Source organism: Lagenorhynchus albirostris, chromosome 12 (assembly GCF_949774975.1).
Source record: "Lagenorhynchus albirostris chromosome 12, mLagAlb1.1, whole genome shotgun sequence".
NCBI classification, from domain to species: Eukaryota; Metazoa; Chordata; class Mammalia; order Artiodactyla; family Delphinidae; genus Lagenorhynchus; species Lagenorhynchus albirostris.
In genome coordinates this window covers 24961801-24980075 of record NC_083106.1, presented here as the reverse complement: position 1 = coordinate 24980075, position 18275 = coordinate 24961801, and the positions used below count along the sequence as shown (strand labels likewise).

At 41.5% G+C, this 18275-nt stretch overlaps 1 protein-coding gene across 8 annotated transcripts in view; it reads right to left on the bottom strand.

The window, feature by feature from the left end:
• The window catches only part of NHSL1 (NHS like 1), a 340732-nt gene that overhangs the window by 200047 nt on the left and 122410 nt on the right, over positions 1-18275 (bottom strand). The window contains exon 1 of one of the 8 annotated variants that reach the window (XM_060167493.1): positions 4358-4476. The exons of the other annotated variants lie outside the window; for them this stretch is intronic. Coding sequence (XP_060023476.1) covers positions 4358-4373 — 16 coding nt within the window. The 5' untranslated portion in view covers positions 4374-4476. Of the gene's footprint in view, positions 1-4357; positions 4477-18275 lie in introns of those variants that run through there. 8 annotated transcript variants of the gene reach the window in all.

Below are 18275 nucleotides of genomic sequence, written 5' to 3'. Positions count from 1 at the left end.
GAAAAGGATGCAGACAGGACCCTACCATGCTGAGTATGTAGGCAGCTGGGATACACCCACTGTACAGAATGCACCACTTTTCCAAACCATGAAACTCAATTTCTGGATCTTGGATGACAGTAAGAGGAGAGGAAGGGAAAGAATCTAGTCCAACCCCAAAGCCAGGTTTAAATCCCTGGAGAGAATGCCGGCCAGGTAAAATCAATATTAAATTCAGAAACTTAAGATTCACGATTCTCACGAAACGCACTGAAATTATTCTTAGAGTACAAAAGGATGTATGTACTAATCCTTTCCATATTAAGAGTGAGGACACTTTTAAAAATACCTTATGTTCTAAACGCAACTACACGGAAGTATCCTACTTTAACATTTCAAAGATTAGGTAATGAGAAAGTTAATGATTCAAAAGTACGTAACTTAGCATGCATCACTTCTGTTATATTAATAAGGGAGGAACTTAACAGAATCCACTTTGGAGAGAAGGAGATAATAGGAGAATTCTGAGAGACCGGTTCATCCAACAGCCTGAGCAGAGCTAATGCAACTGTTTAAATTTTTGGCTCACACTGAGTTGACTGCAGTGAACTGAAGTTCAATTTTGTTTTTTGTTTTTCCCCATCTCAGCAGGATCAGAGTACATGAAGGAAACTGGATCCCTTATAGGAAATAAAAAGGCAACATTTTCTTTTGCTTGACTGATCGTAGTGGGTACATTCAACCCATCTACCTACACATACAAACTTGTCAAACTTGCAATGCTACACATTTCAAATACATCATCACAGCAGCTACACTGGACAGCCATTCTTACAGCTCTCCATTAAATACACCTCCTATAATGCTATCCTCAATACATGTGACTATGCATGGTCCATTCTCATAGAGTGACTAATGTCCCCCCCAAAATCCATGTCCACTGGGAACCTCAGAATGTGACCTTATTTGGAAGTAGAGTCTGCAGATGTAGTCAGTTAAGATGAGCTCATATACTGGATTAGGGTAGAACCCAAATCCAATGACAGGTGTCCTAATAAGAAAATCAAGTGACAGAGAGTCACAGAGAGACCCACAGGTAGAAAGGCCATGTGAAGACAGAGTCATAGGTGCTGCCACAAGCCATGAAATACCTGAGGCCACCAGAAACTGGAAGAGGCAAGGAAAGATTCTGCCCTAGAGACTTCACAGGGAACAAGACCCTGTCAGCACCTGAGGTCACACTCTAGCCTCTAGAACTGAAAGAAGAAATTCCTGTTTTAAGCCACTCACTTGGTGGTAATTTGTTATAGCACCTCTAGGAAACTAATACAGAAGTGTCTACTAACTATACAGATTTGTCTACTTACAAGTGCCAATGCTTTGTTACCAGTCTACAGTAAGATTACTACAGAAAATGAAATAAAATGTTTAAGAACTTTATTACACCTGTTTAACATTGTGGTGACAGCCCACAGCATGTGATTTTATGTTTTACAAAATACTTATCTGTGATAGACTGGAAATGAAAAGAAAAAGATAGTCTTCAGAGTTAGAGATGTACTGAAAAGATAATTAATAATTTATATTTATAAAGATGAAGCTGGTGCACTGTAATTAAGAAATCTGCATTTCTGAATCGTCTCGGAGAAACTTAATTATGTTCCATGCAGTTTTGGAAGTAAAAATATTTTATTCTGATTTTTTGAATAAAGTCATCCATGAATGGTATATAATATATGCATGGTAGTTTCCTGTGAATCATATTATTTGACTGGCTGGAAACTCACTTCCCAGACTGCTGATTACACAGTGAAGGAACAACATACCTCGGCTTTGTTAACGACAAGGACCTTGGCAGAACTTGAGAGAACATCTTCCCAGAGACTGGGAGCTCAGATGTTGCCCATAGGAAGCAAACGTGGGTGGAGTGAATGTATCTGAGCTATTTCAATGGCAACAGTAGAGGGTGATTGTAACTATACGAGCTATTATAGCCAACAACAGTGACAAAGATGACATCTCTCTTCCAAGAAGACACTTTTTCTAGCACCAAATTGACCAAAAGCTGAGTAGACATGACTTCCGAAAAAAAGAAGTATAAACGGAGAAAAGGAAACCCTGAATCCATGTGGGAGGCTGTCTGATGTGTCTTCTTCAACAATTAAAAGAAATACACAAAGACACAATTGAACCCAAAAGACGGGCAATCATGCTTCCTTTAATGTCCACACTAATCATAACCAATAGCTCCTAGGACCTCAGGGAGCCACAGAAACAGGCCAATTAATGAAGTCCTCTGAAAAAGCCTCCATCAGAGGGAAACACAAATGCAGTAGGAACACAAAGCAACACAAGCAGCCCTTGATATTCCTGTGTTTAATCTCACTCATCATGACTTTATCTTGGGTTGGCCTCACGTGTAGGACAGAGGGCAACCTAAAAATCATTATTGTAAATCAAGAGGCTATAAATCACAGGAAGAGAGCAAAATGTCAAATGCTGTCCTGGCTGCTGGGAGATGGGAAAGTGGGTTGTTTTTTTTTTTAAAAGGGATCGTGGAGTCCTGATTAGAACACACACTTCAGCATGAAAGCATTCAGTTGTCATCACATGCCATTCACTTGACTTTCTAAAATCTCCCAAGTTACCTCGGAAACTAAGAGTCCATGAAATTGATATATTCTTTAATAAAATGAAATTGCTGTGATGGGAATGGGTGGAGGCAAACACGCTGAAGCAGCGGAAGTCATGCCCTGCAACAACTCCACACCTGAATTCAATTAAAAATCCTAAACCGGAAGCTGTCATTAGATCATAATGATTTCAGCTGGGGAAATGACACTCGGTTAGGAGGCACACTCATCCAATAATACTGAATTTTGGCTCTTCATAGTTACACTTTTTATTTGTGCAAACAATTTTTTGAGAAAGCATCAGGAAAGCCCATAACTCATTTCACCTAAAATTATTTTTCAGAAATATTCAAATTCATTTCTGCTGATGGGGCTCCTTAGAAATCCATTGCAACTAGATACACTTTAGAGTAAGAATTAGTTGAATTCTTTTTTTAATAAATTTATTTATTAATTATTTATTTTGGGCTGCATTGGGTCTTCGTTGCCGTGTGCAGCTTTCTCTAGCTGTGGCGGGCTCTAGGCGTGCGGCCTTCAGTAGTTGTGGCACGCTGGCTCAGTAGTTGTGGCTCGTGGGCTTTAGAGCACAGGCTCAGTAGTTGTGGTGCACGGGCTTAGTTGCTCCGCGGCATGTGGCATCCTCCCAGACCAGGGCTTGAACCCGTGTCCCCTGCACTGGCAGGTGGATTCTTAACCACTGTGCCACCAGGGAAGCCCCCTAGTTGACTTCTTAGGGAGAGAAAGATGTGATGTTCTTTTCTGCTTTTACCCCGTCGATTTGATCAAACTTATACCAACCATATAAACAAACAACCCAAACTCAAAGTTTAATATTAAAGACTTTGGTCGTTTTTAAGGTGTCAGGGTTAAATCTATAAAGGGTGAGACTGGAGAACCCTGGTCAACACCTCAGTAATAGACTCAGGACAAAGGGGCAAATCAGCAAAGCAAGCCAGGACCACTTTATTTCCAAAAATTAAAAAGCCATGAAGAATTTCGCATCAACACAATGATATACACCAAAAGATATGAACAAAATAGTCTACTCTGGTTCCAAGGAAATTCATTTTAACTCCCCCATTCCAACAACCTCATCAAAAACCACATGCTTAATTACATTATGACAAGAGTTGGAAGAAAAATAGTGTTGAAGAAAAAATAACTGCCTGAGAAAATACTCTCCAACTAATGGGGGAATCACTACATATATTCCCCATCTTCCAGTACTTCCCAAAGTACTATAATCCACACACACATAGCTAGAATGAGAAGTCTGTTCTACGGTAAAAATTAGTTTAATTCCTGGATTCACACATTAAAGCTGAAAGCAATAGAATCGCTTCCCCCTTTCTACTCACTCTAACCCTTTACAGAAGCAAATCATCACATGAAAACTTCTCTTAACAGGACTCATACTACAGCTGTAAACCATTCCCACTTAGACTATTAAGTTTCCTTTCATTCTAAACTTTTAATTACTCTTGTCTATGACAAAACACATCCAAAACGCATCCAAACAGAGAAATATCCTCTCTGTCTAAAAGAAAAATTCCATCTCCCCAGCAGGAGGTCTTTCTTCCTGTTTGCAACCAAAAAAGAACAATGACTTTTTCACTTTCATGCTTAACAAAACTCCCTCAAACTTTGGTTTTAAGAGAACTAGCTCTTGGATTTAGACTCTGATGCCTAAGGAACCTTTTTCTAACTGTAACTTCACCACCCCAGCGGGCCCGAAGCCCCCTCACCTTTCAGGCAGAACATAGTGAGGCAGTTCCATGAGGGGCCAGTGTTCCACGGCCGGTGCGGGCTGCAGTGCTAGCACAGCTGTCTCCCAGCCCACCTCCCAGCCCGCACTGCCAGGAGCGGGGCAGTCAGCCAGCGCCTGGGATTACAGGAAGCCACTGCCCAATCCCCAGCTTTCTGGGCTGAGCTGCTGACACCTCCCTATCTTTCATACGGAGTTTCACACCCTGGAATCAGCCAGGATCATCTTGGAAAGTGAGGGGAGCCGGGGGCGAGCAGTCGATGTTCGTGCGGTCCAGTGCAGGGCAGCACGAGAGCCAGCCCGTTTGTTTCTCTTATCTCTCAGCATTTTCCATTGCAGCAGATGGAGCACCTCACGTGATCCACAACACAAAAAAGAAATCACTCGATTCGGTTTCCCTGTTTGCTATTAATTCTCACAACTATTCTCTGACATCATTATTCTTTTGCTAGTCACACTCTTTTTTTTCTGATGTGGAACAACTCATATACTGGTACAGAATTAGCCCTGAACATGATGATATGACATTGTGCACACAGCTGAGTAGGTGGATATGTGTCAAGTGCTCAAAACAGTGCCAGACAAATGGTAAAAGCACTACAAAAGTGTCGACTACCACTATTACTACTACTATTAATATACTTGTGTGTTAGGATAAAAAAGGTGGAGGTTTTTAATTTATTTTTTAATTAAAAAAATTTTTTAAACATCTTTATTGGAGTATAATTGCTTTACAATGCTGTGTTAGTTTCTGCCTTACAACAGAGTGGATCCTCTATACATAGACATATATCCCCACATCCCCTCCCTCTTGCGTGTAGAGGGTTTTTTAAAACTTCTGTGGCACTGCCATTTTCCACACAAGGAAACAAAGATGAATATAGTTAAGTTGGCATCGGAGTATGTGAATATCCAACGCTATTGTACCCATAAGCAGAGTATTAGTTATCTCCCCCTCCACGGGAAAGCTAAATTCACTCTTGCAAGTTCAAGGTTTACTTTACTGTAAACTCTTTAACACAGGTTAAAAAGGGAGAGGAGGAGTTTTACTGCAGATCTGAAGAGAAACAGTCTACAGATGTGGCCTCGGGAGCACCCTGCCTGAAAGTGCTGTCTGAACCGTGAGTGGCCACCCCCGGCCCTCAGACTCTCCTGGTCACAGGAAGTGACCATTGTTCACAAGGCCCGTTGCTGTGTGCAGGTCTTCCTTTTGACTCCACAGGATACAGGAAACTGACTCAGAACCAATCTATCTGTCTGTCTGTGTCCTGGGGTGCTTGCTGCAGCCCTGGCTACATAGGATGGATGCTCTGAGCCTTTTGGCTTTAGACATGAGGTTCAGCATAGCCTGGCTGGGTTTCTGCTCCTCACCTTCCAGTATCACTAGCAGGGCCTGGTTAATAAGTTCCCTACCAGGGCTTCCCTGGTGGCGCAGTGGCTGAGAGTCCGCCTGCCGATTCAGGGCACACGGGTTCGTGCCCCGGTCCGGGAAGATCCCACATGCCGCGGAGCGGCTGGGCCCGTGAGCCATGGCCGCTGAGCCTGCGCGTCCGGAGCCTGTGCTCCGCAACGGGAGAGGCCACAACGGTGAGAGGCCCGCGTACCGCAAGAAAATAAAAAAATAAAAAAAAATAATAAGTTCCCTACCATGAGGAAGTCACTGTACTAGTTGCTATGACCACAGAGAAATGGAAGAGGTTCTTAGCCAGAAGCTAGTTGGGATGAAAAGAAACCTGCATGTGGAATGACAAACAGTGATATTAACTCTTAGAACAGAACTGGAAGGAACCAGCTCATCTCATTGGGGAAACCGGTTCAGAGATGAAGTGATTTGCTCAACTAATTAGCAGCTGCCTCAAGATCAAAGTCAAACCACCTGATTCAGCCTTTCCCATCTCAACATGTGACCCTCCCCACAGATGGTCGGAGTCATTCTTCATCCTTTCCTATCTCAAGTGGTCTTCTCTGCAATGTATGAATTGCAAAGATATTCCTGAAAGTATTCTTGTGGGTTAGATTCAACTTTTAAAATTGCACACAGCGAGAGAAATTCTACACCCTGGAGAGATAAGGCTTCTGAACATAGGTTAGTACCCAGGGTTTGGGGTGGTTGCGTGCTTTTAACAGCACTCTATGAATACTCACAGTTAAACCTTTTAATATAGAGATGATGTGATGTGCTAGAAAGCACACTGAATTGGAAAGTAAAGAGAACATGACTGTAGCCACATCTGTAGGCTTATCTAGCTGGTCTCTAGAGCAATTCATGACCTGTAAAGGTGTGGACTGAAGGTAGGGACTAAATTACTCTAAGATTCTATCCTTCTAACCTACTCCATTCATTTTTTGCTGTGATATATGTAGATATGTATATTAATATAACATAAATAACCATTTTGTTAGGTGCATTATATCAGGAAAAAAGACAATCTTTGCCTTCTTATGATTTAATGCAAGAGGCAAGTAGGTAAATAAATAATTGTAATACAATGTGATAAGTTATATAATAATTATATAATAGAAGAATATGCAAAATTAATAATGATCAATGACAGCTTCTTGCCTATTACCATCTAACCAAGCTACAGGTTAAAACATCTATAATTTAATGTAATGGGTTGAATACTGTCTCTCTTCCTCCCCGCCCCCCGCAATTCCTGTCTACCCAGAACCTCAGGATGTGACCTTATTTGGAAATACAGTCTCTGTAGGCATGCTTGAGATAAGGATCAAGATGAGATGACATCTTGGATTAGGGTGGTGTTAAGGACAGTAACAGTGGCTTTATAAGAGATAGAAAAGGACACACAGAGAAGGCCATGTGAAGAGGCAAGGATGAGAGTTATGTGGCCACAAGGCAAGGAATGCCTAGAGTCATCAGAAGCTGGAAGAGGCAAGGAAGGATTTTCTCCCTGAGCCTTGGGAGGGAGCAAGGCCCTGCAGGCACCTTGATTTCAGACTCTGGCCTCCTGAACCAGAACAGAAGAAATTCCTGTTGTGTTAAGCAACCCCATTTGTGGTACTCTGGTACAACAGCTCAAGGAAACGAATCCATTTAGCAAGGTAGCAACTGTTGGAGAAGGGGTATGATTTTTTTTTTTCTTTTTAAACGGACTTCAATTTATGATCACAAGGGCTTAAAGCCTATTTTCCCCATATCACTGTACTTACTATGGCTAAATTTTTACTGGAAAAAAAAATCTTTCCATGATATAACACTGCTAAACAATACAAATACCATCTTCTGTTTGATTAGCGAAATGATAGGTATCACCATCTGAAAAGTCACAACATTAAACACAAGTAGTGGAAATAGAACAGGCTTTTATTAATATCAAAAATCATTTTAAAAAACAAATCCCTTGTTTCACCATCAAACAACTGTGAGTAGGTTTGAGAAATAAAACCTGAAAAGGCACATTGTTTAAACTAGGAAAAAAGAATAAGAATTATTCATTAAAATTATTATCTGGGGGTGGAGGGAGGAGAGAAATAGGTGAGGGAGATTAAGGGGTACAAATTTTCAGTTACAAAATAATGTCACAGGTATGACATGTACAGTGTGGGGAATATAGCCAATAATTATATCTTCGTATGGTGACAGATGATAACTAGACTTACCACAGTGATCATTCTGAAATGCATAGAAATATCAAATCACTATGTTGTGTACCGGGAACTAACATAGTTCTGTAGGTCAACTATACTCCAAAAACAAACAAACTCATAGAAGAAGAGATCAGATTTCTGGTTACCAGAAGGTTGCAGGGGGGTGGGGCGGAGGCAGAGCTGGATGACAGTGGTCACAAGGTACAAACTTCCAGCTATAAGATAAATAAGCACTAGGGATGGAATGTGCAACAGGAGAGACATAATTAACATTGCTGTATGTGAATATGAATGTTGTCCAGAGTAAATCCCAAGAGTTCTCATAACAAGGAAAAAACATCTTTCTTCTATTTCCTTAATGTTCTATCTACATGAGATGATGGCTGTTCACTGAGCTTATTGTGCTAATCATTTCATGATGTATGTAAGGCAAACCATTATGCTGTACACCAGTGCTGTATGTCAGTTATATCTCAATAAAACTAGAAGAAAAAAATTATTATTATCTACCACCACTGATCACTGCTAGTGAAATTCAGAACTAAATCCCTAAGGGGACTTCCCCTGGTGGTCCAGTGGTAAAGAGTCCACCTCCCAGTGCAGGGGATTCAGATTCGCTCCCTGGTCAGAGAACTAAGATCTCACATGCCAAGGGGCAACTAAGCCTGCACGCCACAACTACTGAGCTCACGTGCCTCAACGAGAGAGCCCACGTGCTCTGGAACCCGCGAGCCACGACTAGAGAGAGAAAATCTGCACGCCACAACTAGAGAGAAGCCCGCGTACCGCAACTAAGATCCTGCGTGCTGCAACTAAGACCCGATGCAGCCAAAAAAAATAAAGAAAATAAATAACAAAGAAAAAAATATAAAACTAACATAGTTTTTTTTTTATTAAAAAAGACAAAACTAAATCCCTAGGAAGCCTGCATGAAGGGAGCGGGCCAAGCATGACGCTCGCTCACAGAATTTACAGCCCTCTGGACAGAACAAAGGTCTTGCCTTTGCCAACCATGACCTTAGAGCCCAACCACTTCTCTCTCTTGTAGGATTACAACATCCTGCATCATGTTAAAGTTTAATATTATTGTCTCGGTCAGAGGGAGTGGCAGCCACACGTACAGCCAAAAATGTTTAGATGCTCAGGTCTTCCAAACCGCTGCAGTGCTATTTCATTTGCCTGCTAAAAAAGTTTGTTTGGTTTCAATAAAATAATGGGGATGCGGGTAAATTAGGAATTAATTTGCATAATGCATATAATGAATCAGTCTTAGATGGGCTCAAAATTCTTTGTTCCTGGCAAAACAAAAAACAAAATTACAAGAAAAACAGGCAAACCATATTTTTCTTTATGCATCCTGATTTTGACTCTTACCCAAAAAAGTCAGACAAAGATGGAAAAACCCTTTTCCGTACCCATTTGAGGGTTTGTTTCGCATCAACTATAGAAAGGTATGAAATCAGGCAAGGCCTGTTTTCATACCTATATCTTGGGGCATACCTCAGTGCTTTAAAAGTCAGAGGAGACTGAAGACATATTCCCAAACACCACTGCTCCCATTTCCCCCTATACTGCCAGAAACTGAAGATGCTGAAACCCTCTGGTGCTGCTTATATGAGAATGACCACAGAAGAAGCCATTCTGGTGGCCAAGGCTGAATGGCACTCTCTGAACATCTTACCAAAGTGTTAGTCTTTCCCATCTTATCCACTGTGCTAGGATACTTCAGTTCTTACCAATATTCTGAATTTCTCAGAAAAGAGAGAGACTCAGTCTGAGTTTTTCTGTATATTTATTACTACCACAGAACCAAGAGAAAGAAGGAAAAAAACGACAGCCTTGTAACTTTAAACTGGCTAGTTTAAAGCTACTACTGGTTGCAGTACTCCAGTCTGGTCACCTCTGTGGGCAGTTTTGGCTCATCATTGGAAAATCCAGCACACAGGACTTTGTTCTTTCTCCTCCTAATATCATCTGACCCTGAACCCTTTTTGATTTTTCTGCACTCTGCAGCCAAGGCTGACCTACTTGATCCCAAAGGCAACCTTCATCCTCTCTGCAGTCACTCTTCTCTCGGGAGACGTTTCAGTCCTGGCTCACTAAGAAGACAGGTTACTTTGTGCTGAACGCAAACCAACTATGAAGCTCCAAGGCACCCTGTAAATACTGCACTGGGGGCTCTTCAACAGCTCCTAGTCTTAGGTAGCCTCATTCGCATCACTGTATTTCCTCCTGGAATCATGGAAGTTCTGCTTTAATTGGCCATTTTAAAATATACTCTCCTGAGCCAGTTCTTAGTTATTTCCTTTTTTTTTTTTTTTCCTTCAGAGCCAAGTCTATGTCTAGACTTCTTGACATCACAACCAAGAAGGAAGCCCTCATTTGGTTCCTGATCATGCAATTTGTCTCTAATCTCATTCATGGACCCCTAGCTCTTCTAACACCCAAATATTTGACTTTTTTCTTTTTTCAAGAACCCTTGGGCCCCTCTGGTTCTATTTCCCTAGGGAATGTAAGAATGAGTGTCCAAGTTGACCTGAGCTCTTAGCTTAGATCATCTTACAGCCTCTCCTGATCTCCCTTAGATATGTAGAGTTGCCTTGACTCCACTGCTGTCCATGGGGCTCCAGTCTAGCGCATGTAGGAGCACAGTATGCCTCCTAGGCAATGGCAGCAGAAAGGAGCCTTTATTGTGAAACCTTGCTCCATTCATCCAGCCTGATGGAGCTTCAAAAGGTCGTGCTGATGGCTAAGATGTTTCCTCAAGTGACAATATTCCTTTATAACTTTATAAGAGTTTATTTTTTCTTTCTAAGTCTGACCTCTTAATCTACCGTTGGACCTACTACATCTTTCCAAAAGAGCATTTCGTGCTCCATTCTCCCCCAGGAAAAAAAAAAAGAAATCATGTTTCCACTTATGTAAAAAACACAAGAATAAATCCTGAACTCCTCATCTAGCAATAAATTTGGACTTGAACTCAATTCTTTTCCCCAAAGTTTCCGGCCATATTTCTTTCAGCGGCCCCATCTGTAGGCTTTGTTTCATATTCCATATGGTCTCATACCTGCACTATCCTGGATCAGACTATTCCTGTCTTTGTCTGGAGTACAGCCCCCATCCCCACAGCCTATTTTTTTACTTCTCTGAAGCCATCCTTGACCTCGCTCCTCTCCCCCAGCAGAATCCCCAGCTTTATTTATGTAGCTATGATAGTGTCACAATTCTGTCTGCCCACCTAAAATGAGAGTTCCTCAAAATAAGGACTTGCTCATTCACACCTAATCTCCAATGCCCTGTGAGGTGCCTGAAACACAATAGATGATCAATGCTTATAGCATAAACCAGAATTATTACTCTACTGTTTCACCCAAAAGTAAATAGTGGAGAGTGTATAAAACCTGCATGAGGTATCTATCCAAGTGCATAATGATTCCTATGAAAAGTCATAAAAATATTTAACATACTCCTTAAAAATTAAATAAATAGATATTATTTCCCCACATACAACTGTACTAAAACTCAACATTAAATAATAGTTACTGAATAGCTGAACTTATGGTGGAATTTTTATAAATCATCATTTCTTTTTTTTTTTTTTTTTCTTTGCGGTACGCGGGCCTCTCACTGTTGTGGCCTCTCCCATTGCGGAGCACAGGCTCTGGACGCGCCGGCTCAGCGGCCATGGCTCACAGGCCCAGCCGCTCCGCGGCATGTGGGATCTTCCCAGACCGGGGCACGAACCCGTGTCCCCTGCATCGGCAGGCGTACTCTCAACCACTGCGCCACCAGGGAAGCCCCAAATCATCATTTCTTTAAACTAATAGTCCAAAGGGGGCCTCATTTTCAAACCCACAAACACAGATACCATCCTCTCAAGGCAAGTTCGTCAGAGCAAACTCAGAAGGCAGTTCTTCCTTCTCTCACTCAGCCTAAATTAAATGTTTGAAGGATGATGGAAGTAGAAAAGGAAAAAAAAAAAGAATTTTTCTGGAAGTATCCATACAAGAATGTTGAGGTCAGTGTGTCCAGCTGGAGGGAGGACACCAAAAGATGTCATAATAATGACCCCAGATCCCCTTTCTTCCTGAATTTATAATGGAATGTATTATAGGAAAAAAATAAAACCACTAGAGTGTAAATTTCATCCTCTTAAAGCCTTGCCATTGTCAGTGTGCCAAATACGTGCATATTATATTTTGGAGAGTCTAGGTTAAAACCCATCAAAATAAACTCATAACCTTTCATGCTGTATATTTCATCAATGTGCCTGTGGAGGGACTGACTCCCAAAATATACAAATCAATGGCAAGCCTCCCCACAAAAACCCAACCAAACAAAAATAAAGAGGTCATTTGCATCATTTTTTCCTAAGCATCTGAGTAATGCGAGGAAGTTAAAACAATAGCCAACCTTCAACTCCAGAAACAGGTGCAACTCTTCTGTCCACAAAATCACCGTCCTAAATCATTCTAAAGAGAAGTCAGACTACAAATCAACAGTATTCAAGATCATGTACCAGCCAACCAGAAGGAACACAAGTTCTGCCACAAGTTACTTGTTAGTAAAACATAAGCCCATAACCAGAGAGAGTTACTGGACTATAATTACTTTTAATCACCAAGCAAAAACATAAACATTAAAAGGAAGACACCAAGTTAAAATGCCCAGGCTCCTGATGATTTCTGCATAGAAAATCAAATAATCTAATGTTTAAGTTACTTAAGATTTATAAATTTAAAGTATTTTATGTTTGATTTAGAAAATATTTGAAAAACTCAAAGCTCTGTATAAAGAACTAGAGAATTTCCATTTAAAAAAGGTAGTTTACTTCTGCAATCACCACATTCTTCAATTTTGACCCACTTAAACCTTGGGGACAGCGCTTAAAGGAAAGAGCTAATCATTTCCCTTTCAACTGCCAAGTCTTCTGAGCAAGGGGGCAGTTTGAAACTTCAGGAATAGCGAGTTATTTCAGGACCCATAGGATTTACAACAATAATGGTTTGAGGAAACCACAGCATTTAGGCTCCTTCAGTCTTTTCCCCTGTCCTTAGGAGTTTAAAAATAAGCAAGAAAATGATTCTTCAAATTGGCAGACCAATTTCAGGGTGGCGTCTTGCCACAGGGCAAGATAATCACAGAGTTACAAGATCCACAGAGGACAGAGTATCCCACAGAAACAGCTCTTTTCTGAGCCTCCTCTTTGATCAAGACGAACAGATCTGCGCTTTTTCCATTTTCATTTTTGTATTACCTCTTCCTCTCTCCCTTCCTGCCCCCCTTCTCTCTCTCTTCCTCTCTCCTTTTCTCTTTCCCTCTTTCTTCACTTAACATCAGTAAAGTTCTAATAAAAGTCACCTACAATTCTGTTGATGGAAATAGCTGGCATTTACTTCGTGTTCTATTTTTATTTAACACATCCCTGCAAATTCAACTATTAAGGATAATAAAAATCTACAGTTCCTCAAGAGGAAAAAGTTTCTCTGTCAAAAACAGAATACTAAGTTCACAGTTTTAAAATGCCCTTATTTCTCTCAAGGCAGGTATGCTTCTGAGGACTCTATTAAGTTATTCGACTGTCTCTAAGGACTTCAGCTCATACAAAGGAAAGGCTGCAGGCTGAGACCCTTGGGGTTTTCTGTTTGTTTTGGTTTTTTTTTTTCCTTCAATTCTTTCAAACCTGAATGAATTTTGCTTTTGTAAGCAGAGTAAAAGTGACGCAGGAGAGCCTGTTTCCAGCGTCGATGCTGTCCCTCTTTTGCCTTTGCCATCACCAGTAAGTTGCTTGTTTTCGGCACATCTATTTAGAAAACTTTCTGTGTGATACAGAGTGGATGAAAAACTTCCAAAACCTGCTCTGGAAGGTCAACAGAGAAATCTGTCACTTGACCTTCATAGGGCAGTCAGGAGTGTCAAAATTAAAGAAACTGATAGAAAGGAACACAGTCTCAACACCATTTAAAAAAGAAGAAAAGGGGCTTCCCTGTGGCACAGTGGTTGAGAGTCCGCCTGCCAATGCAGGGGACACGGGTTCGTGCCCCGGTCCGGGAAGATCCCACATGCCGCGGAGTGGCTGGGCCCGTGAGCCATGGCTGCTGAGCCTGCGCGTCCGGAGCCTGTGCTCCGCAACGGGAGAGGCCACAACAGTGAGAGGTCCGCGTACCGCCAAAAAAGAAAAAAAAAAAAGAAAAAAAAAGTAGAAAAGGACACAAGGGCACAGCCTAACTGCGCTGCTCCTGGTTGTGAGGACTTTTTTTTTTTTTTAATTTATTTATTTTTGGCTGCATTGGGTCTTCGTTGCTGCTCATGGGCTTTCTCTAGTTGCAGTGAGCGGGGGCTACTGTTCGTTGCGGTGCGCAGGCTTCTCATCGCAGTGGCTTCTCTTGTTGCGGAGCACGGGCTCTAGGCGCGTGGGCTTCATTATTTGTGGCACGCGGGCTCAGTAGTTGTGGCTTGCGGGCTCTAGAGCACAGGCTCAGTAGGTGTGGTGCATAGGCTTAGTTGCTCCACGTCATGTGGGATCTTCCCGGACCAGGGTTCAAACCCGTGTTGCGTGCATTGGCAGGCGGATTCTTAACCACTGCACCACCACGGAAGTCCCATGTTGTGAGGTCTTAAAGCAAGTGAACTCACCTCCCTGGACCCCGACTTCTCATCTGTCACACAAGGCTATCTCGGAGGTTCCTCGAGTCCTGACAAATTAGCTTTGTTTTTTAAGATAACTCTACTTAGATACCTTCATAACTCCGATTTAGGAAGTATATACAGATATTTACTAAAATGCTCTCAAATGGCACCGAGAGAAGAAAATATGTGATCATCGCTTCAATAAGCTCTCTCTCGAAGAGTTGCTAAAGTTGGTTTCTCTAAGTATACCCAGAACAGTCAGAATTCTTTGAAATTTCACTTCATGCAAAAGGAAAGACATCTTTACAATTGTCATCATCTCTGAGATTTTACAAACACAACACAAAATAACTATTTTGGATATCAAAAGCTTTTCATATCAGGAGTGAGCTTCTTCTATCAATTCTCTTATGCTTGGAGAATGAGAGAAAAGACAGCAATACTTTTGGAAATGGTTACTTTTCTTTGAGCCTCATTTCTTGAGTCATAGAAAAAAAGTATTTTCTACATCTCTATTTTCAATGTATTCAAATTGCACCCGAGCATTTTTGCAGCTCTCCTATGTATAAATCAAAGCATTCACCGAGCAACTACTGTGAGCCAAAATGAGGACTATTTCAACAGAGACTATTAAAAGGTCATATTAGTTCGAAGTATTGGTGTATTAGTGGTTTATTAAGAAATTCACAGAAAAAGCAGAGACAAAGCAGCGTTTTCAGTCACATTTTATATAATTCCCATTTGTGTTCAGGAGGATCAAACGTCACGTAAGTGTTTGGCCAAAAAAGTTTAGTGGAGTAGAACTGATTTCAGATAACAGAAACATGTCTTATTGTCACCATCTTTTGACGTTTTTAGAAGCAGATATGAAAGTGAAGATATGGAGAGGCCATTTCAACCACATGAAAAGCAAAAATATATATTTGGTGTCCAGCTATCAGATGGAGAGAAGAGAGGCGAGTGAGAACTCAACACATTACTAGAGAAAGTGGTTAATGATGAGACCAAAGCTGAAAAGCAATGCTTGCTTAAGTGAAACAACGCAGTAATCCTACTTGGAAACTCAGAGTGATTTTATAGATGTGTTTAAAATTTAACATTTACAAAAAGAACGGGGATGCCCAAATATAGACACAACTCTGTAGCATTAATGCAAACATGTGCTTTATTTAACTGTAGTAAAAAAAAAAAAATCCCACAGAAGAAGATAAACATGGAAAAAACATATTTACATATTACAGAACATCCCCCTTATTAAGAGATCACTTTTCTGAAAAACTCAACCACTCAACCACTCAAAATATGGCCAAGACACAAGATAGCCACACTTGTGCTACCAGATAGCAATACTCACAGGACTCTGGGTTCGGATCTTATTATGATCCTCCAGTCATTACTGTTGTAATAAACTGGATTGTCCAGACCCTCCACACAAGGTAACATATTAGAAACCCCAGAGCAGAGAGTGGTGGGGACAAGAGGCAGGCACGACTATGTGGGTGAAAAGAGAAAGCTCACAGCCTCACAGCAAAAGTGGACTAAGAAGCAGGCAGTGGAGACCCACCTCGTGCCAAAGCAAAGAACCTTACAAACCTCAATAACCACCAGGGTGTCACCAGGTGCTTACAAGGTTCGGTGACTGTTCACAGTGACACCACGGCATCCAGACAAGCTTCCATTGTCCTGAGGATTGAGCAGAGATACTACACAGTGTCATGCAGAGAGGGAGGGACTGGGTCATAAGAAGTGAATTCAAATCCAACTATTCCATTATTATCTCGAAGGCTTCAGGCAAGACACTTCATCTCTCAGGGACAGCTTTCTCAGCACAAAAGGGTTCGGTAAACGCCACCGTCCTGCCCATCTCACAGGACTGTCAGAGCAATGAAATGAGACCATACAGAGTGAGTACTGGGTAAACTATGACCTGCAAACAGACTCTATCTGCAGAGCAAATTTTAGAATGATGTTCATTAACATTTTTTAAATTGTTTTAGAATTCTGAACTATGAATGAAGCAAGCTTCTGTTATACGGAAATACAAATAATAAAAGACATCTTCCTCTAAGGTTTTTTGTTTTTGTTTTTTGTTTGTTTTGTTTTGCAGTACGCAGGCCTCTCACTGCTGTGGCCTCTTCCACTGCGGAGCACAGGCTCCAGACGCACAGGCCCAGAGGCCATGGCTCACTGGCCCAGCCGCTCCGCGGCATGTGGGATCCTCCCGGACCGGGGCATGAACGCGCGTCCCCTGCATTGGCAGGCGGACTCTCAACCACTGCGCCACCAGGGAAGCCCTTCCTCTAAGGTTTTATATAAGCTAACGTGTAGTCCATATGAACACAATTTAGAAAAGCATCTCTTATCAGTCGTCAGTTTTTTACAATAACTGTGTTTCAAAGAAAATGCAGCTTTTCTTCTAGTTCAGACATAGGATCTCTGATACATACAGGCTAGAGTCCAACAATTTGAAAGTAAAGTTAAATGGACTGAACTTCTCAACTAATTTTCCTCTATGGGGGATGGACAACAGGCCAGTAAGCATAATGACAGAGAAATCTCCAGACTAGGGCCAATATTCGTCAGACATTGCTATTCATGAGCTTTCCCTTGGGCCGGGGAGCAGGTGCAAGGAAGGCACGGAGTGAATTAGCAGGCTCTGCACAGCTGTGCTCCAGCAGGGAGCAAGGTCCATGCTGGAAATCGCTCAGTCCTGCCTGCGAGTTTTCAAGCATTTCCCCTTATCCACCAGCATGGCCCTGGGCTGGGGGGCACAGAGGGAAACCTGGAAGAGGACTTACTACGGTGAGTGAATGCTCAACAGCGTTGCTCAGTTCTCAGACCAGGTGGCTTTTCTGAGATGCACCAGTAATCTGCATTCCATCTCAAGATACTTCCGGTGTTCGAGGACTTCCTACAACAGTAATATGAGGATGGACTAGCTGCAGAAACTCCATCACGGTTTGTGAGGGAGCTATCTGGAATACAGCATAATAAAACCCTACCACCAGAAGTGAAGTCTTCTGAAAGCATTATTTGGCCAGTCAAAGGCTGTGACCTAATAGGTAGTGATAAAAATCAATTTAGTAGGTCGGGACTGACGTCGTCTGTCTAATAAAATATAACAGAATAAAACAGAAGAGAAAAGAGAGGGTATCACATGTAGCCATGCAATAAAGGTAAGTAGTTTCACAAAGCTTTTGTTTCATTGTATATAGATGCAAATGTGCGTATGTATGTATATGAATGTATGTGTGTGTATATATGTGTGTGTTTATATGTGTTGTATAGACTAGGAACAAAAGTAACGTGTACTTGTTACTCTGGACACAGGCAAAACTTCTGAAAGTCATTGACTTAAACAACTATAATTAAACTCCGTGGGCACTGAAAAACTCAACATTCACATCATAGATCTACTACAGAAGGTTCTTTCTCCCATTCCAAACAAACATTTATTGGAGAGAAACTTGGCTTAACTTTCTCAGAAACTGGAGGAAACTTTAGCAATTGTGTTTTTGTTCAGACCTTTATTAGTTGGAATTGAAACATAACCTTTTGGATTTCTAAACTCAGTTACACAACTCTCCCCTAGTTACAATGACAGGAGCACACAGATCCACGGGACAAACTAACGCGTACCCCAGTGTGTGGGAAGTAAC